General features: G+C 53.1%; 1 protein-coding gene across 1 annotated transcript; it reads left to right on the top strand.

Moving 5' to 3' along the window:
- Positions 1-1,178: 1,178 nt before the first annotated feature.
- Positions 1,179-22,765, top strand: EMX1 (empty spiracles homeobox 1). Its single transcript, XM_061431933.1, has 3 exons — positions 1,179-6,232; positions 12,024-12,208; positions 22,210-22,765. Exons 1-3 carry the CDS (start codon positions 5,719-5,721, stop codon positions 22,375-22,377), a joined length of 867 nt encoding a protein of 288 aa, XP_061287917.1. The 5' UTR covers positions 1,179-5,718; the 3' UTR covers positions 22,378-22,765.
- The last annotated feature ends 1,199 nt before the right edge of the window (positions 22,766-23,964 follow it).

The following is a 23,964-nucleotide window of genomic DNA, read 5'->3' as shown; positions in this document are numbered from 1 at the left end:
AAGCTGAGCCAGGAAGGGGCACAGATTTGGTGGGCAAATTGATTTCAGTTTGAGGGTATTGTGAGTGTCTCAGGAGCCTGTGGGAAGGCATCTCACAAATATCTGAAAAATTAATGACTTGATCTGGGGAAAAATAAAGAGCTGGTATTACAAATCCATAAAGCAGTCTGTATCAGTTATTGGTTGAAGCTGCAGGAGTAAATAATGGTATATAGATGGATAGATTGGAAGGTTGAAATAGACAGGGAAGTCTCAAGGACACACACAGGAAAAGAAAGGGAAGTCCATGAAGGAGCTATTCCCAGAGGCTGCATATCTAGGCAATTACTTGTTAGGAAAATGAAGGGGAGAGAGAATTTCCAAAAGAATAGAAGTTGAAGGGCTCTTCAAATGCTGAAGAGCCCACTGACAATTATAACTAGAAAGACTTGGGTTTGGAAAGAAGGAGTCCTGATTAGTATTTCAGAGGATGAAGAGAAATCCTTAAACTCTCTCATGGGAGAATAAATGGGTACAACATTTCCAGGGCCAAATTAGCAACGTGGCTCAAAAGAATCAAAATACTGTATATCTGGAAATTAATGTACAATGGACATAGCATAGCACGTGGCACTTCATATAGAACTTATTAAATGATAGCAAATTTATCTTGTTTATTCTGTCCATTTTCTTCCCCCAAACCATCAAGATACATCTGGAAATTATACTTCTAGAAATATATAGAAAAGTAATACCCATGTACATGTATTGATAGTAAGACTGGCTCAAATTTTGTTTAAAATACTGAAACTTTGTAAACAGCATAAATGTCCCACAATAGAGAATATTTAATGGATACAAAGATGCTTGTGATGGTTACAAAGAAGCAGTTTACAAAAGTGTGTACAGTATGATTCCTGCTTTTGAAGGGAGACACTTAGAGACAGAAAGAACTGGAAGGATATACTGCAAGAATCCCATAAAGCTGTTTCAGCGTGGGAGGGCTTGACAATTACAAGACCTCTGTTTTCCCTTTCCCCAAACCCATTTACTCTTCCTCTCTTTTTTGGATTACTTGCATTTTCTACAGCAATTCTGTCCAATAGGAATGTGAGACACATAAGCACTTTAAAATGTTCTAGTAGCTACATTTAAAAAGTAAAAAGAAATTGATAAAAATAATATATTTTATTTAACCCCCAAATATCCCAAATATTATTATTTTAACATGTAATCAACATAGAAAATATTAATACTGTTTACATTTTTAACACTCAGCCTTCCAAATCTAGTGTGTATTTTATATTTACAAAATATCTCAGTTGAAGCCATCCACATTTCAAGCACACAACAGCCACATGGCTTCCGTATTAGAAAACACAGCTCTATAAAATAATTGCTAACATTTATCAAGTGCTTACTACATGTACTGCTTCAAGCCCATTGGGTGGGGATTATAACTAATTCAATCTGACAATAACATGATGAGGTTGTTGTGCTTATTATTGTCTCTGTAAGCACACATTACTGTTGTAATAGCACCGTGATAAAAGTTTTGGAGCTTTTACAAGGCTTATTCCTAATATGATGGGGATGGAAGCCAGGTTGTAAAGGCTTGCAGAGTCAAGAAGGAAATGAGGGAGCCGGAGAGGGACAAAAAGTTATTTAAGACTTAGCTGGTGGTGAAGAAGAAAAGTTAACGGGGTGAGGGAAACAGGAAGGCAGGGAGACATGAAGATGAAGGAGGCTGAAGAGGAAAGAGGAAGACGGAAGGTCAAAGGGAGATGACTGGGGATGTTTGGGACCAATGTCTCCAAAGACAGCTCCACTCTCCAGGGGAATGCTATGACTGAGTGGTGACAGGTGGGTGGGGGGGATAGGGGATGGTTCTGGGAGAAGTTGAACTGAGTTATGAAGAATGAAATCAGCCAGCAAAGAAGCAAAAAGGGAGAAGATAGAGATCTGAGAAGTACTTGACCTCAAGACCTGGTGACTGGTAGGATAAGGAGGATGGGAAAGAATGAGGATTTGAGGATGAGTCCCAGGTTTCCTGCATAGGCAAAGGCAGACAGCGCAACATTCACTGAGTGCCTCTCTGGAGTCAGACATTGGTCTTGGACATCACAAATTTATCTCATTTAATCCCCACAGAGGTCCCACTAAAGGCTTGCCATTTCACAGATGTGCAAGCTGAGGCAAGATTGTTGGCCCCAGGGCTCACCACTGGTAAATGGATGAGTCAGGACTTGAGCCCAGTCTATTCCAGAGATGGAGAGGGGAGAAAAGTTGATGTGGGGCTAGAACTAGGACAGATGGTTCAGGTCTTCTCCTCTGAATAAAGCGAAGTGCTGGGTTTGGGGAGATGAGAACCCAGGGAAGGCTGGTGTAGAGTGAAAGGCAAGCAGCCTGCAGATGCGTGGGACTATAAGGTGCTCCAGCATGAGGGAGGCATGATCAACCTGGGGACTCCTGCAGAACTCAGCAGCCTGAAAGGGAGGACGGGGAAGTGGAGGGGAAGGGCTGGGGAGCAGAGGTGGGGGAGGGGCCACAGGTTGGGGGTAAGGTGGGCTTCTGTCCACTGGTGAGGGGAGGGAGCAAGCACATGGTCAGCAATGGGAGACCTGTGGGAGCTTGGCAGGGACCAAGCAGGGAATCTGGCACAAGAAAAACTTGGGGCGTGGTGGGGCGCATTGATGCTGGATCCAGAACACAGAGGGAGACTTAGAGAGCTCCTGAAGGTAACAAATTCTTCTCTTAACCTACTGCAGGGGAGGCAACAAAGGGGAAAGAGGCCCTAAGAGCAACGGAAATAGAGGAAATCAGGTAAGAGATAAATATCTGCCGAGGGAGGGAAGGGAAGGAAGGAAATTATGAAATTACAGGAAAGGAAAGTGAGAGAAAGGCACAATGGGAGAGGTTAAGGAGAGGGAAACTGAAGGTAGAACCCCCTTCACCCAAGGCACTGGGTAACCCATCACTGATCCTCTGAGAGTCCAGCTGCAGTTGGGGTTGGGGTAGAATGGGGGCAGAACCTGAACCAGGCCAGGCCCACGGAACTGTCCCACCTCAACCCAGACCAGGACCGGACTCCAGTCACTGGTCCTGTGTAGTCCGTTTCTTCATCTGTAAACAGGGTTAATGACAGACAACTGATGTCCAAGTATTTGGAAAGCACGACAACAAGGGAAGGAATTGTTACTATAAAAGTCTATGGATTTACATAGGGAGATGTATACCCAGAGCCAGATGAGGAAAGTCCTTGTGGCCAGTGTAGATATGTCCAGAATGGCCCAGTAGATTCCAAGCTCCTCTACCTGCCCAATTTAGTGAGTTCAGGGGTCAATGTCCGGCCTTGCGGTGAGGTAAGAGGTGGGGGCCTGCAGCTAGACCGGTGAGGTTCACCACCGGCTAGGGGAACAAAGCCTGGGGCTGAGTTCAGCCCTATCCGGCTCCAGTCTTCTCGGTCACAGGCCCAAGCACTTAGTCCCTCCTCGCCACATTCAGAGAACAGGCCCGGGTGATGCTTATCCAGCTAAACCTGGCTCCCTGCGGGGACCTTGCTCCAGCAGAATTCACGTTGTCTCCTTCCACATAGAACGAAAATCTCGGTTCCACGTCTTTGCCCAGCTTCGCGCCCTCACCACCCCAGCGATATGGCCTGGTTAGGTCCTTATCCCCACTCAGGGAGCTTCTCCTTACCCGGAACGGAGGATGAGGCAAAGGGAGAGGGGGAAGAAACAGAGGGAAAGCGGTGGTGGGGGAGAGGGCGGTAAAGAGGCAGGAAAGGGAGAAAGAGACAGACAGCCTGAGCCAGAAACGGAGAGACCAGCACAGTGAGCCAGAAAGATCTGGAGGGGCCAGTAAAAGAGACACAAGCCCTCGCCACGAATTCAGTAACGAGTCCTTCCTCAGGTGTTTCTGGGGCGCCTCCGAGGTGCTCCGCCCGGGTCTGCTCTGGACGCGACCGGCTGCAGGGTGCGGCAGTCTCCCCCCACCCCCTCGCCGTCTCCTCCCCACCTCTCCCATGGGGGCCGGAACGGCTTCGGCGCGCGGGGGCTTTTCGGACCAGTCGAGTGGAAAATAGACTTTAACCCGCTTTGTGGCAACAAGGGCGCCCGGAGCGCTCTCCCCGGCCGAGACTGCGGGCGTTTAGGCAGGCCACTCTCAAGACCTGGCCTGGAGTCCTTGCAGAGCCTCGCGGCACGAGGACCTTCTGGCCTCTGGGCGCCGGGACGCACTGCCTGAATCCGCGCACCCGGGCCGCGGCCAGGCCGCTCTGACTAAGCCGGGCAGCAGCGAGGAAGCAGGTCGGCTTCTCGCAGTGCACTGGCAGGGTGCGGGTCCCAGCCTCCCCATCACCGCCTAGTGTCCTCTTAGGCCTGGATATTGGAAGGCCCCGGTGGAAAAGTTTGCTGAGTATTTGTTCTCCTTCCCAACTGCCCTCTCATCCCCGACGAATTAGTGCACGAAGTGGAAACTGGCTGGAGTAGAGTAGTCCGCTGCTCCGCGTTCGCGAGTGGAAGGTGAGGGTCGGAGGAGGCCAGGTGGCCGCTACGTTCCCCGGATGGTCTGTGTGTTTTCTTGGAGGGTCTTAGGCGTTGGTTGTGGACTGTTCGGCCACCTCCAACGTAAGACAGTGTCTTCAAGGCCCCGGCCTGTCCTGGACCGCCTGCACCTGAGCTCCACAATCAGAGAAGACGAAGAAAGCAGATGGCCCTGCGGGCCGGTCGCGATGCCCGTAGCTGGGCCAAGGTCCTGCTTCCAATCCCGGAGAACTGCAGCTTGAGACGTCTGGGTGACCACTCCGCCAGCTCCTCCAGCGCTCTCCCTGGCCTGGCCTCTTCTGAAAATAACTGCGTGTCTGCTTTCCGAAGCTGTCCCCCTTACCACCCAGAAAACGAGAAACCTCAGGAACAAGGCCGCGGCTTCAGACTGCGTCCCAGGAGACGGATGATGGAAGATCCCGAGGGTCCTAGCGGCCAGGGGAGCAAGTTCTCAGGAGAAATCTATTCGTTGGACCCCAAACACCCACATTGCACTCGAATTCAAGTTATCTGAGAACTGAAACGACATCCCGGGACGAACTGGAGAGGGTTCAACTGATTTACACACTGGGGAGTGGGGCTGGAGATTCTCCCAAGCCCCAGACCCCTCACACACCTCCTTCGGCTCCCGCCTGGGTGGAGACGCTTGCGGCTGCCGCCAGACTCAGCTAAAGGGCAGAGATGCGAAAAGACGGGAGAGCAGGAGGAGGCCTAGCTCGCCCGGCACAAGCTCCAGTCCGGTTTTTGCCTCCGACTGCTGGCTCCTTTCCCTTCCCGCGGTCCCTCGCCCCGCCCCGCCCCGCCCCCCACCTTGGGGCAGGTGAGCGGCGGCCAATGGGCGAGCGCGGGGCAGGTGCCCGCTAACTCTCGCCTAGCAGCGCGGTGGCCGAGGCCGGGCAGGACATTGCTGGGAGGACCGGGGGCGGGGGTCGGTCCTGGCTGGACTCGGAAGGGAAGGGGTCGGGCTCAGTCCCCAGGCGGTAGAAGCAGCTCGTAGCTTCGTTCGGAGCCCGCGCCGGTGCCGGCGCCGGGAGCTGCCCGCTTGGCCGCAGAGGCCGGCGCGCCTAGCCTCGCGCCGTGGCCCGACTCCGCGTTCGCTGGCTCGCACGCCCCTCGCCGCTCCGCGCCTGGCTTGTGGGCAGGGGCTGAGCGCGGGCGGGCGGGCGGGGGAGGTGAAGGGTGCTGGTGTGTGTGCATGTGCCTGGCTGGGTGCACACCCCGCACGGCGGCGGCGCCAGGACGCGGAGCGCTCCCCAGAGCCCGGGTGCCTCGCTCGGCTCTGGCGGCCGCGACCATGTTCCAGCCCACAGCCAAGCGCGGCTTTACCATCGAGTCTTTGGTGGCCAAGGACGGCGGCACTGGAGGGGGCACTGGCGGCGGCGGCGCAGGCTCCCATCCCCTGGCGGCGGCCGCCTCGGAGGAGCCGCTCCGGCCCACGGCGCTCAATTATCCTCACCCCAGCGCAGCCGAAGCGGCCTTCGTGAGCGGCTTCCCCGCCGCCGCGGGCGCCGGCCGCTCGCTCTACGGTGGTCCCGAGCTCGTATTCCCCGAGGCCATGAACCACCACGCGCTGACCGTGCACCCGGCGCACCAGCTGGGCGCCTCCCCGCTGCAGCCCCCGCATTCCTTCTTCGGCGCCCAGCACCGGGACCCTCTGCACTTCTATCCCTGGGTGCTGCGGAACCGCTTCTTCGGCCACCGTTTTCAGGGTGAGTGCCCACGTTGTGCCCGCCTCGGCGGCGGGCCGGCGCCCGCGCTGCGGCGGCGCGGGGAAGGCTCGGGGGAGTCCGGGGCCATTCAGAAGTTGTGTCAGAAAAGGTTGCAGGTCCACAGAGGCCGATTCCTGAGCAGGGAAGAGCCGCGCCAGATCCATTCGCTCTTCTGCCGCGTTGGGTTCCCTCCCAAAGAACCAGGTTGGGACCTCCAGGCTTTTCCAGGAATGATGCCGGTCCGGACGCCAAGCCCGGGCGCATCCTTGGAGCCTCTCCTGGTCCTCCCTGCGGCCTGCCTTAATGTGTCCAGGCTGAGCCAGTCCCATCCCAGAGAACTCAGCGTCGGCCGCCCTCCCTCCGACCCAGGTGGACCTGGGACCATACTACGTTCGCACTTCCACCACCAACTCCCAGGGATCCGCCTTCGCTGGCGCAAGGAGACAGGGGAAAGTCCGCCTGCTTGCCCCGATTCTGTGGGAAGAAGGGGCAGAGGGGAGGGAAAACTGGAGAGTTAATGTTCAGTGTTCAGTGCTCCTCTGTTTGGGGATGTTTCTCAGCAACCTCGGCCCGACTTCTCCAAGTCTCACGTGCCTCTCGGACCCAGGGTGGGAAGGTTTGCCAAAGCAAACCGGCTTCCCGCGACGCTCGAGGACTCCGGAAACCGACAGGCTGCTAGGGTACCGACTGAAGTCCTCCCAGGCAGGGGGCGGGGGCAGAGGGCTTTTAAGGTCGTAGGCAGTCTGAGCCCCCTAGTCTGCACTGGGCAATGGGATTGGTAAGGAAGATCCCCCACTTCTCTCTTTCTCTCTCTCTCTCTCACACACACACACACACACACAGATTTCAGTAGTCTGACTTGCTCCAAGCAAAGAGTTCCATTAGTTGGAGTTCGTTTTCTTCTTTGTATTTATTGGTTTTTTCTTTTCTTTCTTCTTGCGCCCCCCCCCCCTCACTTTTTTTGGAGTGGTTTTAATTTGTGCAGTAATTGGTTTAGTTTTCAGTTTTGTTAGTGTAGACCAGACCTCAGCCTTAGGTTTCCTGACTCAGAGATAGGTAAACTGGCTCTTAGCAAAACAAGTGAAAAGGACGTGATTAGAGCTTTGGCTGATCTGGTGGTAAACTGGATCTACACAGTCAAAATAAATTGGGTATTTAGTACAATTATCTAGATAACAGAAGAAAATGACCTCTTGAAACTTTGGCTACAGATGCTTAACTGTATCATGGAAAGCCGCTTTCCCCACCCCAATTTGTCAATTTTCTGAGTCCCATCTGGCTAATAGATACTGACCCAGCAAATCCCACAAAATAGGGTAATGTAATTGTTTGAGCAAGAATTTTTGTGGGAAGTCTTGTCTGCTCTGGGGATTTCAAAGATTTGCCCAAATCATCCGGAACAACAACAAAAAATGCCTATGGTGTCAGCCGCTATGGGAAAGAAGTCTGTCAATTAAAATCAATGTTTACTGATAAAATTAAGTATTATTTTAAATTGAGCAAACCACCTCGGTCCTCCATGGGCTGGGTCCCCGGTCTCTAAAACTTGGCGACTGCAGGCCAATTTGAAAGTCGCGGCTGTTTGTAAACCCTCGGGCTGGGGCGGCGGAGGGACCGGAGGTTAGCAGGCCAGAGGAGGGACAGGAGCTCGAAGAAGAGGGCAGAACCGGTCCTGACCCCTGTAGTCTCTGCTCACTCGGATATGGCCTCCCCGGCAACGCCCTCGGCTTTAGACCGGGCGCCCCATGCCCTCTGCGCTTCCTTTCCCTCCATTGACCTCGCCGACACCGGCTTTTAGGGTTCGAGGGCCGTGGCACCAAAGGTCGGGAACGCCTTGTAAGAGATCCAGCTCCGGCTCTGAGCATCCCCAGTCAGGCGAGGCTGAATAAATCCTCGGCAAAATCCTCTCGGAAATTGCCGCCGCTCCCTGAGCCTTCAGCCCCGGCGGGCACGTTGTCTAGTTGCAAAAACGGTTGCATTTTTCTCCCAAGAACTGTGTCTGGACGCGGAGATGGAGCCAAATGTGGTCTCATTTTTGAACACGAGAATCCGTTGGGCACGGAATGACTTTTTTAATTCTGAGAGGTTTTGGCTTCAGGGCTGGTCAGCGTCGGGGCAGACGCCTTGCGGCCCCAGCGTCCTTGCGTCTTCGGGGGCCCTCGGGGATATGAGCCGAGTCATTTCAGGCCCTCCGGCGCCGCGTTTTCTAGAGAACCGGGTCTCTGCGATGCTCATTTCAGCCCCGTTTTAATGCAAGAAGCAAAACCCTACACGAACGAAAAGGAAGACGTCTGCGTTCTGTGCGCAGCGCTCTCCAACAGTGCGGTCCCGGCGCGCAGGGTAGGGCTTCTCCGCTGAGTAAGGCGCTGGGAGAAGAAAAGTCAGCACGGAATGGTCGGGACCAGGCGGCGGGACCCCGAAGCCGGAGGCGGCTTTCGAGGCCTGAAGAGGAGGGGCTGGAGGAGACAGCGAGTTAGCCGCACTTCGGTGCTATTTCCCTCGGACAGCAGGAACTTTCCAGGCCGGGAAGCTGAGGCGGGAGGGGGCCGTGGGAGATTAGGCCCTCGGGACTGGTGGTGGTAATGGGCCGGTGCTTCAAAGAGAGCCTTTGTTCCGGCAGGAGGAGGGGGGAATAGGTTATCTCCGTTCCCGAGCGGGCTTCTCCTTCTCGTAGCCCCAGGCCTCTCCGCCTCGCCATCCGGCCCAGAGCCCCCAGCTTGCCATAACATCTCCAGGAGGCACTGCAGCTTGGGCCCCAGGCCTTCGAATCCCTAGTTCCCAGTTCCTGCCACCTCAGTCCTGGGAACGTCGATTGCTAGTTCCCAGCCATTGCCTTAAAGAGAGAGGCTGGAGGAAAACGGGGCAGAGTGGGGTTCAGTTACTAGCTACAGGGAAGACTCAGCCAGCCCCTTTCCACTTTCCCACGTGTCCTTGCCTGAAACTGACAGCCTACTCTCACAGACTGTCTCTAAACAGGCCACACTGCAACCCCAGTCCGAGAGCGTGTTCTGCCCTTGTGGTCCAGTTAAGGCAAACTGAAGCCATGGTAGGGACGGTTGAGGTCCCTTCTCCATAGATCAGAGTGAGAGTGGCCCAGGCTCATAGGCACCACCCTGGTTCTTATAGAAACATGAAACTATTAATCAATTTCTCAGGATGGTTAATTTTGTACTAAACATACTCTTCCTTACAGGAAAAAGCTCTTGCTTCTTTTGAAATCATATCTTTCATCAGTACTCAGCCTCTTGAGTAGTTTTTCCTGGTCTCTGCTTCCTCTTGGTTGGGTCAGGACTTCTGTGTTTCTGCACATGCACACACAGATTACAGAACACATGCTCCCCGCCCCTTCGGGGGATTACAGTGAACTTACAATGGCTATTCTCTCCCCATCTGAAGAAGACCCCAAGCAGTCTATCTTTCCCCTAAAATAGCCAGCGTTGAGCCAAATGGTCCTGTGTATGTCAGGACAGAGAAGCTTGTTGTTTCCATCCTCCACTTTGGGTTTATAAAGACAAACACAGAGAACTCTACCGCACAAGTGACCAACACACAGCACAGAATTATAAAACACCCATCAAATCACACACTAGGCAGGCTGCAGTCCTGCTTTTTCAGCCCCACACTACCCTTCACACTTCTGCATCCCATTCACTCACAAATCGAGGGTGTCTCCACACTGCCACATCATTTCTGACCAGCCTGGGCCCCGTCAAGTTGCTGAGGCCAAAGCCTGTGATCACAGGGGTGTGCTAGGCTTTCTGTCCCTCTCCAGCTCATTTGTCCAGAGAAAACCACTGTTGGTGTTTGACTTGAGCTCAGAATGCTATTGTTTTTTGAAGCAATTTATTTTAACATCAACAAGGAGTGTTTGCTTCCCACCCACCTCTCCTACCTTTCTCTGGCCTCATCACACTGGCTCCCACTTGAGGCTGTAATCCTTTTCCGCACCTGGTTCCTTCTCCTCCTTTCTCTCCCTCCTACCCCTCTCTGCCAGACCACCTCCCCTAATCATCTGTCCCCTCCATCACCACAAGCTAAACTTTTCCTTCTGTCAGGCCTGAGACTCTGCCCCCACCTTGAAGGACCCAGTGGGCAGGATGTTCCCACCCCTCCATCTTCCTGTGATGTGATCCCACTCACTTTTGTAGCAGCATAGATCCAGTCACTTGGAATGGATAAGGCAACTGGAAGTTAGTAGCTTCTCCCTCTCAGGGGACTCTGTCTCCCCCCACCCACCCAGGCATTAGCCACTCATTCCTAGGCAACGCTGTTCCCCAGAAAACCCCAGCAATCAAGTTTTCCTATGTAGATGTCCAAAGCCCATAGACTTGGAGAAAATCAGGTCAGGCAGTTTCCACCAGCAGAGGGACATGAACAGTTACCTGGAGAGCTGTAGCAACAGCATCTCAATTATGTGCCCTTGCCTCACTTACAGAGATATTTCCAGAGATGGGAGAGCTCAACTGAATTATCCAAACAATTGTCTTAAGAACAAAACAACAAATCAAATTGAGTCAAACCAGTGGCCATTTCTGAAGAAATTAATTGGATCAGTCAATCTCAACTGCTAACTGTCAAAACATTTCATGCAGTGCTCTGCATTCTTGGTGGGTTAGGGTACTAGTATGTGTCACTGCATGGGAATCCATGGATGGTGTCAGGGCCTGTTTCCAGTCTTGTTGGCATGTGCAACCAAGGCAGAGGTTGTGTGAGGGCCTAGTGGGGGGATTCCTTGAGACTGGGGCTGTGGATGGAAGCTTGTTCCAGCTTTTGTAGTTCCTGACCCTACTACCTCAGCCCTATTCAGCCCAATGTCAGCCCTCGTCCTGCATGTAGCAGCTGAGTCCCCATGATGGCCAACATTTGCCAAGGGACTGTTACATTCTAGGAGAAAAAGACAGTAGGGAGGCTGGAGCATATATTTTCATACGCCCATGCAGAAACCAATATATCTATATCTATTAGGGAGAAAGATGACATCTAGTTATTTATACACATCTCTTCAGCACAAGATTATTCAGGGATGAAGCAAGGTCTTTTTCCACCAGAGAGCAGTAAGTCTGCAGGAAGAGGATTTTATCTGATGACCTGGGGGGAGAGAGGTGGGATATTGGGAAGAAGTAACCTAACTGGAGACCTCCAGATGCTGTCTGGATTTTGACCTGGCCCCTGGCCTATTTTTACCACTTGCAAGGCAGAGCCTCCGCTTGTTGGCAGGAATTTTCTATGGGCTAGTAGCCTGAGCATTTAGTTGCAAGGCTGATTTAAGCAGGTGTGAAGGGAGAGTTCCTAAGATACCCTCAGTTCTTGAATCTGCGTTTGGTACGGGGACATCTGACAGCCAGGTTGTGCCCCTTGCCACTTTCCTGACACCCAACCCTGTCTCTACCCCTGGTCCACTTTGAGGGAGACACGACTGGGCATACCAGACAAAGAGAGCTTCCCTTGGTGTCTTAGGCTGCTCAGGCACTGTGTCGGTGCCTCTCCAGACCCCGGCCCGCCTCTTGGCCCAACAGTGATCCGCCCCGCTGATTCAGGGCGTCCCCTGACCCGATAGCTCTCAGCCAGGAGGAGGTTTCGGGGAGAGGAGTGGACTTAAAGAAAGGGCGGCAAAGGGGAAAGCCTAGACGTGGGTGTGCGTGTGTCAAGGGTTGGAGAGTGCAGCGGAGCGCTCCGGAGCGTGTGCGAGCGAGGCGCGAGGGCCAAGCTTGGCCGGCTTCGCGGGCTGCCGGGCCGCAGCTCACGGTGCCCTTCTCTCTGTCTGTATCTGCCGTCGGCGACGCGGCCACAGCGAGCGACGTGCCCCAGGACGGGCTGCTTCTGCACGGCCCCTTCGCGCGCAAGCCCAAGCGGATCCGCACGGCCTTCTCGCCCTCGCAGCTGCTGCGACTGGAGCGTGCCTTCGAGAAGAACCACTACGTGGTGGGCGCCGAGCGGAAGCAGCTGGCCGGCAGCCTCAGCCTCTCCGAGACGCAGGTAATGAATGGTCCGCGCTGCGCCCGTGGGCCAGGTGGAGGTGGGCCGGGCGGGTGCCGGAGAGGCCGGCCTCGCCCCCCAGCCGGCCCCGGCTCCTCCCGCCACCCCTGAGGCGCCCCCGCCATGACTGCCTTCCCTCCGACTGCGTACAGCCTCGAAGGGGCAACAGGACTTTTATTAAGTACTAAGAACCTACCCGGAGGCTGGGATCAAACCTTATTCCGACCCGGCTCACACAGCCCACGGGAGGTGCCAGCTGTCAGGAGGCGGCGGGCGCCCTCGGGTGCCGGCCGGGCGCGGAACACCCACGCCGCGGTCACTCCGCGCCCGCCCGGGCCCTCTGGTGTCGTCTCAGCCCTGCGGTGACTGCAGCCCTTCTCCCGCCACTGTTCTGGGGGCGCTCGGAGGTGTGTGCGGTGCCCAGGCCTGTCCCGTACTGGCTCCGCTGCCATGCAGGGGCGACGGGGGCGAAGGCCTCGCGGTGGGGAGAAAGACCACGGGTCCTCGGGCTATAAAGAGCAGAAGGTTAGCCGGGAGTGCGCGCCCTTGCCCGGGGTCCGAGGCCGGCCCTGGTCTCTGCTCAGGCGGACTGGCACTGCGCTGAAACGGCGGTGTGTGTGTGCGGGCGTCGGCGGGACCTGGAAACGGTGGGAAAGTAGATTCTGGTATTCAGGGCCTGTTTTCATCACTTGAAGGGCTGTTGAGTTGGGGAGGGAATAAACTGCGGTGGCATTGAAGGAATTTGAACTGGATGAAATTACAATCACCACGTAGTGTTTTTGTAATTGATTTTAAAGAATTAAAGAACTAGAAGGGAAGTATAGGGAGGCAGATTTGGCCTTATTGTAAGTAAAGACTTTGGCATAAATAAATGTTGTCTGGAAGCACCGCTAAAGCTCTCGGTCCGCCCGGAGTCAAGCGCGCTGGGGTGGCTGGTTGCTGCCCTGGAGGCGAATTTCTGTAACTAGGTAGGCTTTGGGAGACCTTAACTCCCTCGCGTCCCCGACAGCTTCCATACTCGCAAAGAGAGAGGTCGGCTGGCGGCCCAGCAGCTCTCGCCCGCCGCCGGCATTTCATCTTCTGCTCCTTTTTCTGCTCTCCTCTCACACCACCATCCTCCACCCGGGTCCCGACAGAGAGATGGTGCCGGGCTGGGGGCGGGGTTGGGGTGTGTGTGTGCAGCCTGGGGTCTTCTGGGTAGCGAGGCTAGATAGAAGGCTTCATGTGGGAATCCAAACCCAACTTCGTCCCCGGCCCCGACCTCACTCTTTCCCGCTCACGACGCATGTGGGTATCTATGTCCTACCTGTCTCATGCCCTGTTTCATCAATGCATTGCTCCCGTCTCTGCGGCACGACCCGGGCTTTTTCAGATTTGCTAGCCTGTCTGTTCTAACTGCAGAGATCAAGCTCACAAAAAAACGGACTTAAATTTTAAAAACGTTTTTTTTTTTAAAGGTATTTTTAAAAAACAAGTTAATAAAATAACACCCACTTTTCCCTCTTCGCAAACGTTTTAAAATTTTTGTTTAAAACAAGGTGTCATTTAAGAATGGTATTTATAGTACCTTCATTTAAATTTATTAGTTATTAAATTTAATTGCAGAAGTGTAAGAAAACAAAACCATTTATGTCCACCACCCACAGATTAACACTTGTTGAAATAATGTCATTGTTTTTAAACCTCCATTTTTTTAGTTCAGTGAGAGCATTTTTAATTGACCTTCTTTCAACTGAACTTATCTGCCTGTCAATATTTGGGCCTAACAATGCCAGTTAGTAAACCTAATGCTTGTTTCCTCTCATTTTTATTAGAAGGTGCTTAAACGTATATTTAAAAGAAAACCAGATAGAAAATAAAATGGATCCAGCTTTGTTAACTATCAAAACTCATGGCTAATCTTGTTGCATCGATAAATGAGCTGGTTTAAGCATATGAAACAAACAAAATAATAGAATTGTGGGATATTTGAGCCTGAGAAACCTCCTTGTTAGAATCCTGTCTTTCCAGGTGAGGCCTTTAAGATGGAGAAATGAGCTAGGCAGAGCTCCCCAAGCAGGCAAATGGGATTTCAGTATTTGCCTCCCTGCTAACTGTGTGACCTTGGGCCAGTTACTCAACTTCTCTGAGTTCTGGTTTCATCGTTCATAAAATAGGTTTAAGGATCAAAGATACCTAACTTGAACTCAAATAATATTCATTAGCATCCCCAGTACTTCTCTCCCCTTTGCTGAAAGTAATATGTCAAATTATTGTTATAATAAGGTCTCCACCTGGAATTACTGATTCTTAGTTCAGTCTCTTTCATCAGCAGAGCTGCTTTCTGTCCCTTTTGTAACTATCATTTGGACCTAGGCTATATAATTAACTAATTATCTATCCATCTCGCTGTATTTGCCAGGCAAGCTTACCTGTCAAATCTAGCTATCAGCTATTTGTCAAGCTTCAGTCATTCCCATCAGCCCCCTGCCATCTATTTCTACTGTCAATATCTATATTTGTCTCTCAGAGCTCTCTGTTCTGTCCCTCACAGATAGCTATTTTATATCTAGCCATATACTTCTGTCTACTCTCATTAAATTACCTCCACAAAGCTGGTTAATTTATATTTCCTATTTATTATTAATTCTATCTTTCCTGTGAACAATAATTCCTATTTACCCAACTGTTGGTTATCTCTTTATCATCTACTCTATTTTACCTTCTATATATCTACCATCCATGTCAAACTTCCATCTCTATAGATCTTTAGCAGCTGACAGTATATGCATATGTCTATAATGGTTATCATCTCATCAACTCTTGCTTTGTCTTTTATTCTGGGCCTCAGTTCCTGATCTGTAAGGTTGAATAAAATGAACTCCAGGGTTCTTTCTAGCCCTGAGCATCTGGCTTATCTATATTCTATTTCTCTGTATTTCTGTATAATCTGTCTTCCAGGTTCTCAGGACTCACAGCATATCTCCTGCATATCACAATATATGTAGGATTTTGCTATTGTTTAATAACCTGCCATGCCACCTGTCAGACTATATATACACTGGTTGCATCCATCTCTCAAAGAAATCTTAAAATACGGATTCCTAGAGCCTGCTCAGGAGGTTCTCTTAGGAGTTCCAGGGTGAAACCCAGGGAAGTTTATAAAGTAGCTCTCTGGGTGATCCTAATGAACAATAGGCCTGAGCATCTCAGCTCTGGGACACAGAGGGCAAGCCTTCCTTTTTCTTGCTGTGCTCCAGGGCCAGTTCAGTGACCAGCGAGGAGTAGATGTTCCATAAACATGTACTGAATGAGTGGGCAGTTTTCTCTTGACTTGTGTACTTATCCATATGCTAATTTTATCAGTCTTCCCCTTACTCTTTGGCATGACTGCTCCCTTTCTGTCCCTCTGCTTCTGTGATTCCCTTGCACTATCATAGCTGATTGTTGATCAGTCATAGGTGATGGAGTTTTATTGACCAATTCATGGATAAAACTTCAGGGAGGGTTAAGCAGATCGGTGTATGGGTTCAGAGTTCAGGGGTATCTGTATGCCCAAAGCTCTAGCATGGGATGCTCTGGGTAGGCAACCTGAGCTTTTTAGTTGGGCTAGGGCTTTAAATTGGTTGAGAGTGGAATTAATGGCGCGGGTTAATCCAGGAGGAGGAAGGAGGGGCCCTGGGCAAGGGCTAGTTCTTCCTTCTAGCTCTTTGCTCCTCTCTGCTGTAGCACAGCCCAGCAGTCTGACCAGGGTGAAGGCCATCTAAGATTCAATCCTGGTAGCCGGTGGGGCAGACTTGGGCCTGGGTTAGATCAGACCCTCGAGTTTGAGTGAACATGTGTGTGTGTGTGTAATGAGCATATGTAACATATGTGTGAGGCTTCTCTCGTGGCTCAGCAGTAAAGAATCCACCTTCAATGCAGGAAACATGGGTTTGATCCCTGAGTCAAGAAGATCCCCTAGAGGAGGGCATGGCATGAAGTAACTGGCCCAGGGTCACACAGTCAGTTAGCAGGGAGACAAATACTAAAATCCCATTTGCTTGCTTGGGGAGCTCTGCCTAGTTGATTTCCCCAATCCAGTATTCTTCCCTAGAGAATTCCATGGACAGAGGAGCCTGGAGCACCACAGTCCATAGGATTGCAAAGAGTTGGACACGACTGAAGCAACTTAGCACACATGCATGAACATATGTGTGCCCGTAATGTGGAGGACATGTGGGCTGAGTGTGATCAGTGCCCAAAGGTCAGGTGCTATCATAGGTACGCATGGCATGGAGCACCTCTGTGAGCTTCTGTGCATGGTCGGGGGGAGCACATTAGTTTTAAGGGTGAGGGAGAGAAAGCATTTGGTTGCTCCAGCTGATGGATTTGTCAGTATTTCTAGCTGCTCCTCCAACTCCAGACAGTTCAGGAGGTGTTTCTTGACCTACCCTGGCTGAGTTTAGCTGAATTGTGAGGGAAAGGGATGCAGAAATGTGGTCTCTTGGCCTTGGAGATTCCTCAGACAGTGGTAGGGCATGCAAGGGGTGAGTGACTGGAGTCCTATTGAAGCCACAGCTGTGGACTGAGGAGGTCAGGGGAGATTACATGGGAGGAAGGCTCCTGGAAGACCACAGCCATGGAGACAGGAGGGCCGTCTAGACTGGTGGGAAGAAAGGGGGAGGGTTTGGGATTAAGATGGTGTGGGAGCTATCGAGTGTGGCTGCCTTCTTACGGCCCAAGAGCATGGGTGGGGGCGATCTTAGGACGCAGAAGTTTGTGGTCACCTGCTTATGGGTTTTCCCCGGAAGGGCATGGTAAGGAGACTTCTCGCCTGGGATATCTCCCTTTGGGGGAAGGATAAAAGGGAGATATCCAAGGAACTTGAATTTTTAGGAAAGGTTACTGGCTCACCGTGTGTTCTGAGATAGATTCATCCCTTCCCTAAGTCTTGGCTCTTCTCCAAGAACTTCTGCACCTCTGAAGGTCCAGGAGTCCAGTGGGAGGCAGGAGAGGACAGGAGAGATAAGGGAGGCTGGAGTGGTTCTCTGAGGGGTGTGGTCCTGAGAAGATAGGCGAATCTTGTGATGTCTCCCTGAGAGTGAAGGCATCCAGGGTAGACTGAGAGAGGAGGAAACCAGAAAGCTTAGGAAGAGTTAGGACTCTGGTTGATGAGGAGCCAGAGGCAACGTCAGTTTGGGGGAGTGAGGGGTGAGCTTAGCATGGCATTGGGCTTGACCTTGAGAGTGGGAGCAGTTCACGTGGTCAAATGTTAGGAAGCGGATCCCCAGTGGAGAGGGCAGGGAGGCGCGCTGAGGAGTGGCTTGATTAATGCCTCCCAGCGTCTGTCTAGTCTGAAGATGACAGACTAGAAAGAGTGGTGTGTCTCTGTGTCTGAGGGAGACAGAATAGAAGGACACGGGCTTAAATTAAAACAGAGGAGATAACAGTAGGACATAAGGAGAAACCTCTTGTATCAGAGTTACAAGACTCAAATGCCCCTGATAGAGGATTTTTAACTCTTTGAGGAGAGGATAGGTATTCACCTGAAAGTGTGCAGGGGCCCAGATAGGATGGGCTAAGACTGGGTAGTGGAGGAAAAGAAGGGATCCAGACCTGGTTCATTCAAAGGTAGTCTGAAACATTGGCTGGAGCTATAGTTTGCTTATTTGTAAGTTCATCTGTCCATTCACTCGCGTACATCTTCATTCATTGGTGTATCCAGTGATCAGTCCACTAGTGCTTTGGTACCTTCATTCATTCATTTATCCATACCGGTTTCACCTGAATCAGTCAGTCAGCCTAATTCAAGCTGACCCTTGTCCCCTCAACAATGGATCTTCCTCTCCACCTTCCCCCTAGAAGTGGTTAATTCAGTCCACAGCTGAAAGAATTAGGAATTGACCCTCTTATAGAAGTGGCCACTGAAGTAAGCCAAGAAAGGATCCCATCTCTCTAGTAAATTTCCAAACCCCTTTTCCAGTTAAGAGTCCAATCCCTCTACCATTGATTTTCCCCTGTTTTCCAGGTGGGCACCAGTGCCTCTTTCCTAGAGCATAGGGCTCAGTCACTTCACCTCTGCCCTGCCAGCTGAGTATACCTGGAACATGCCCACTGGGCCTCCAAAGCCAGCTAACACACCACTTTTGTTCTCCAGGTTCCCATACTGTCTGATGAGGAGACAGAGGTTTGAGCAAATAAATTAACACGTTGCTGGAGTCACTGTCACGGAGACAGAGAAAAGCACTAAGGAAGTACAGACAGGCAACGGGCCACGTCCGGGGACAGGGAACAGAGTTTCAAAGGCTAAGTTAAGAGTGGTCCCGGTGGTGTAACTTGGGCAGAAGTGGAGACTCTTGGAAGGATCTTGCTTATCAGAAAGACTGAGAGACATTGAGTATGGTAGGGACTTAGAAGGCCACAAGGAACCTCTCTCCAAACCCAGAGGGTTCAGAGGTGTGTGAGGGCTTCCCCGGTCAGAAAGCCAAGTGTGCCTTGGGCTTAAAGAAAGGTGAGTAGCATGCCAGTGTTGGGGGCAGGCAGCCTCCCAAGGCCCTCTGCCACTGAGCTGGTAGCCACGTTATGTGACCTGGCTCCTTTCTAGGTCTTCTGTCCTCTAGGGAAGGAGTTCTGGGATGACCCCAGATTTGCCTGGCTGGACTGGAAAGTTCATGGGGTGTCATTCTTAACTCTTCCCACACTTGGGCCCAGTTCCTTTTCTTTGGCAAATAAAAAATTACTATTAATTGTTACAAGTAAGCATTAAAGAAAAGTCGGAAGTGTGGAAAGAAGACAGGTCCCCCATACTTTGGGTACATTTCCTTCTAGTCTTTTTTCCTCTATGCATAGGCTTTGTTTTTCCATGGCTGTGATCACACTGTGCCCAAACTGTGCATCCTGCCGTTTTCACTGATATCACTAAGTCATGAGCATCCCCTTGCTATTACAGTCTTGGTAAACAGCATCTGGACACTCAGCCCAAGGCTGTTCTCCGGAAGATAGCCAGGCTGCCTGGGAAGAGAGTTTTCGTCCCCGTTTCTAGAGAGCTGCCTCCTTGACCCTAGTAGTTTTCATGGAGAAAATATTCAGAATTGCTTTTCATTTGGGTTGGCCAGGAAGCTGTCCCTGGTGTGAAAACATACTCTGTGCCCCAAGTTCCACCACTGAAGCTTTCACTCTTTGGGCCAGTGATGCTGGGCAAGGGTGGCAGGCTAGGCCCATGCAACTAGAGATGAGTCTCCTTTTGGAAGGAGACTTGGGAATGCATGGGGGAGGGAGAAGGTGCAGAAAGGGCCCTGTGTTCCTGGTGCTGCCCCAGATGGTGCATCACCAGGCTGGCCATGCTTAGCCCTCAGCCAGCCCCTGGGGCTCTCAGGAATACCGCCCCAGCCCTGCATCCAGGCCTGAGTCACACACACGCCTTGCACAGGCTGGGCGAGCTCACCCGCCTACGGGCTGGCAGAGTCACAGTGGGCTCCAGGGTGGGGGGCAGGGGCCAGGCTGGCTGCCAAATGGTTGTGCCGAGAACCACCCAGGGCCCAGCCAGCCCTGTGCCTGAGGAAAGGTGGGCACGGAATCCAGAAGCCCTGCCCCTGGAGCATCTGCCATCTTCTCCATCTATCTGAGCTGGGACATGCAGGCAATGGGTTGAATCCAGCCCTGGAACTGAAGGAAGGAGGCCTCCCCTCACTCCGTCCACCAAGGCCAGTCATCTCTTCCTGTCCATGTGGCTGTCCTGTGTAGCACGGAGCGCTGGCTGCCCTCACACCCACCCTGGTGCTCAGAAACCAACAGGCAGGACCAGTGGTGCCATGGAGGCCCTGGGAGGGGCAGGCTCCACGGAGGGAACAGGGGGCAGTGTCTGCAGGATGGGAAGGCGGGGCATCCTGAGCATGAAGCTGCCCCCTGGGCCTGCGTGCCGACCCAGCTTTGGCTGCCGCTCCGGGCTTTGTGGCTAAGGCCTGTGCTTTTCACCCATTCTCAGGGAGCAGGGACAGATCTGTGTAGTGTCTCTGAGGATCGCCTTTAGCTGCCCCCCTACCCCAGGATTCAAGGTTCTCCCTTTAGTAGTCACTGCTGTTGCTGCAGCGAGGTGCTTACGGTTGTCCCACACACATGACCTACCGCTCACCACCTGTATGGGCACCACGGGTCACTCCAACCGCAATTGTCTGCGTCTGTCTTAGTTGCTTCAGTCATATCCGATTCTGTGTGACCCCATGAACTGTAGTGCTCCAGGATCCTCTGTCCATGGGATTCTCCCGGCAAGAATACTGGAGTGGGTTGCCATGCCCTTCTCCAGCGGATTTTCCCAACCAGGGATCGAACCCGCGTCTCTTATGTCTCCTGCGTTGGCAGGCGGATTCTTTACCACTTGCTTTTTAAATGTGCTGTTATTTCAGGAAACCCTCCATGCCTCATAACCCTGCCCCCTTGGCACCACCTTCCCCAGGTATCCTGTGAACAAAAGCCCAGAAGGTGTCCTAAAGCTGTAAAGGGCCCCAGAAAGCATCTCTCTTATGCATGAGGGACTTAAATCCAGAGAGGGGAGGGAACACAGCAGATGATCAGCACTCAACCCCTCTCGCCAACTCTGAGGGCGATCTGGTCTGGCCTGGTGCTGCAAGGCCAAGAAAAGGACTGTGTAGTCAGGAGGAGTTGACAAAGTGAGGTTTTCTCCACACTCCTCAAGAACTAAAACTATAAAGCTAGTGAAGGACCAGGACGATCCTCCCAGATCATGCAGGAGAGGATGTTAAGGGCTGTCGTGTGCTGGGCACTGAGCAAATGCTGGAGGAGGCGGGAGAAGGGATGGATGATGAGAGATGGGACCGAGTCTGGGGAGGCTTCCTAGAGGAGATGGGCTTAGCATCATGGGCCCGCCCTGCCTCCACATCACACAGGAGAGTTGTTGGGCTCCGACCCCTCCCCTTGTCAGGGCTCTCACTGCCTGACATGAGCTGGGAGGCTCTCTGTGTTTAAGAAGGAGCTCACTTCTGTCCCCTGGTATTTCTCCCAGCTATTCCTTGTGTGACCTGTTCCCACATCTGGATGGGCTGCAGGGGCTGGTGATGTGGGGGCAGCAAGTCCAGAGCACTGGGTGGGATGCAGACACCCCGATGTGTAAGGAGGATGAGGCCTCCATTGGTGGATTTCAGACTACCCCGAGGAGCTGGCACCCAAGGATCCAGGACTCCCCACCCATCCAGCTCCACCTCTGAGGCGGGATGGAGGATTCTACCTGAGGTTACTAAGACAGGCTCCTCTTGTGAGACAGACTGACCTGGACGGTATGAGAGGCTGGCGCCTCGAGCAGTGGGGTCTCTGGGCCTCAGAGTGCTCCGCTGTCCTGGACACTGCCCTTGGCAGGAACAGCGCCTCTGGGTTAAGTAGCTGTGTCTGCTCTGCCTCTTCCTGCTGCTCTGAGCACAGGGTTGACTTTGGGGTGGGGCTCACCCTAACCATCCAGACCCATGTGATGGCTGCAGGAACCAGGATGCGCGGCAGCTCCAAGACCCCCTCCCTCTCCTCTGTTGCTGCTGCTGCTTCTAAGTCGCTTCAGTTGTGTCCGACTCTGTGCGACCCTAGAGACGGCAGCCCACCAGGCTCCCCCGTCCCTGGGATTCTCCAGGCAAGAACACTGGAGTGGGATGCCATCTCCTTCTCCAATGCATGAAAGTGAGAAGTGAAAGTGAAGTTGCTCAGTCATGTCTGACTCTTAGCGACCCCATGGACTGTAGCCTACCAGGCTTCTCCGTCCATGGGATTTTCCAGGCAAGAGTACTGGAGTCGGGTGCCGTTGCCTTTTCTGCCCCTCTGTTGAGGGGACAGCAATACAGCCCCTCTCAGGCCCACTGTGCCCTGGCCCCCCTCATTTGCATCTGGAAGGGAAGACCTCCAGACCCATCAGGTGGCACCGGCCAGCGGAGACAACCCTGGTCTCGGTTTCCCCATCCAGCTCCCAGCCCAGCCTGAAGGCTGAGTGGCTGCTGGGGGCTTGCTGGGTGTTTCTCACCTGTGCCCCTCCCTCCCCGGCCCAGGTGAAGGTGTGGTTCCAGAACCGGAGGACAAAGTACAAGCGGCAGAAGCTGGAGGAGGAAGGGCCCGAGTCGGAGCAGAAGAAGAAGGGCTCCCACCACATCAACCGGTGGCGCATTGCCACGAAGCAGGCCAACGGGGAGGACATCGACGTCACCTCCAATGACTAGGGTGGGCAGCCGCATCCCACCAGGGCAGAGTGCCACGCGCTGCTGGCCAGGCCCCCCCCACCGGTGGGCCCAGCAGGACTCTGGCCACTCCTCGGCCGGGCTGCGTGGAGGCCTCAGGTCACGGCCCCGGAGGGCTCGGAGCCTGGGGCCACCACCGACAGAGGGACAAGATATGGGCTGGCTGAGGCCCAGGACTGCTCGACCTTCTCCTTGGAGAGCCTGCCCGCCTGGGCAGTGCAGCCTCCCAGCCACTCTCCATTTCTCTTATCTCCTTTTCGTTTTGACGCATTTCTGTTTTAATTTATTTTGCAGGCACCCGCTGTAGTTCTTAGTGATCCCCTTGTGTCTCCCTTCCCTATGGGAACAATAAAAGTCTCTCTCTTAATGACATGGGCATCCAGCTCCAACCCCAGAGCCTGTGAGCCTGGGGTGGTGGGTTCTGGCTCTGAGAGCCACAGGGGGAACTGGCTGAGCAAGCTTGTTCAGGGCCTGGGAATCTGGACGGGGCCTTGGAGACTCAATCCACTGACTCTTCTCTTTTGATGGTGCTTGACCCTGGTCTCTAGCTCCAACTCCACAGCAAGAGAAACTGAGGCTAGACGTAGGGAAGAACCACTCTGTATTCTGAGGGAGGCTATGCTCAAGTCTTCCCAAACTTAATGAATGGTGGGAATCAGGCCCAGGTGGGTCAAGGAGGAGACAGCATCCATACTTCTCCATGCATGGAGCTCTGGTGACTTCTCCAGTCAAGGGAAAAATGCGGCTGGGTAAAGGGGGCATCCTTCCCAGAGGTGACCACCTCTGCCCCAAGTCCTGCCCCACCAGGATGCTCTCCTGCCCCTGCAAAGCCCCTCTGGGTGGATGAAATCTTCAGAGACAGGGCTTCAGGCTGAGCTTGCAACTGGTTCCTGGGAACTTAGGGCCTTCCAGCCTGGGCAAGAGCTCGAGGCAGGGCCCACCGATCTCTAGTTCATCTGCCTCCAATTTGTTCACTTGTCTTTCCTGCTTGTCACGCAGCAAGGTTTCCTTCATCCTAAGAAAACCTCTGTTCGCAACCTGTATCCCGTGCCTCTGGCCCTTACCATGGCCAGACCTGCCTCTACTGCTCCATCTCGCACGTGATCCACACCCCTGCTCCCCACTTCTGCCTCCCCACTGGGTGGGAATTGAAGACTGTCACCACCCATGGTTACTGCCACCCCCGGCCCAACTCAATGCCCCCCATCTGGCTTCACTGCTCTCCATCTTAGGCCATTCCCTCCTAGGCTCCCCCACCCCTCCCCGCCTTCATCCCAGTGCCTCTGATGGCTCTTCCTGCCTTTCTGAGTCCTCCCCACCCTTATCCCTGTCCTGTCCCCTCTGTCTACCCCAGGGTCAGTCCGTGCCCCACCCGCCTCCCTTGCTGTGCCATCTGCCTGGGCCTTCGCACCCACCTCCAGGACTTCTCTTTGATTCCTGGTCAATGCCACCAGCTGACCTCTGCTGAGCTGCAGACCCACGAGCAGCCTGCCTGCGGCACCCCATGCCCCCCAGCACCTCATGCCCAGCTGACTCATTGCCCTACCTGTTCTCTAGGACTGCCCACCT

This window comes from Bos javanicus, chromosome 11, assembly GCF_032452875.1.
Source record: "Bos javanicus breed banteng chromosome 11, ARS-OSU_banteng_1.0, whole genome shotgun sequence".
Classification (NCBI taxonomy): domain Eukaryota; kingdom Metazoa; phylum Chordata; class Mammalia; order Artiodactyla; family Bovidae; genus Bos; species Bos javanicus.
The sequence above is the reverse complement of the archived record's forward strand: the minus strand, read 5'-3'. Positions and strand labels throughout refer to the sequence as shown.

Bases quoted from the DNA above. Each gene is read 5' to 3' on its own strand.
- EMX1 (XM_061431933.1), top strand. From the start codon at position 5,719: ATGTGCCTGGCTGGGTGCACACCCCGCACGGCGGCGGCGCCAGGACGC. The intron at 6,233-12,023 runs GTGAGTGCCCAC...ACGCGGCCACAG, and splicing joins CTTCGGCCACCGTTTTCAGG to CGAGCGACGTGCCCCAGGAC. The intron at 12,209-22,209 runs GTAATGAATGGT...TCCCCGGCCCAG, and splicing joins TCAGCCTCTCCGAGACGCAG to GTGAAGGTGTGGTTCCAGAA.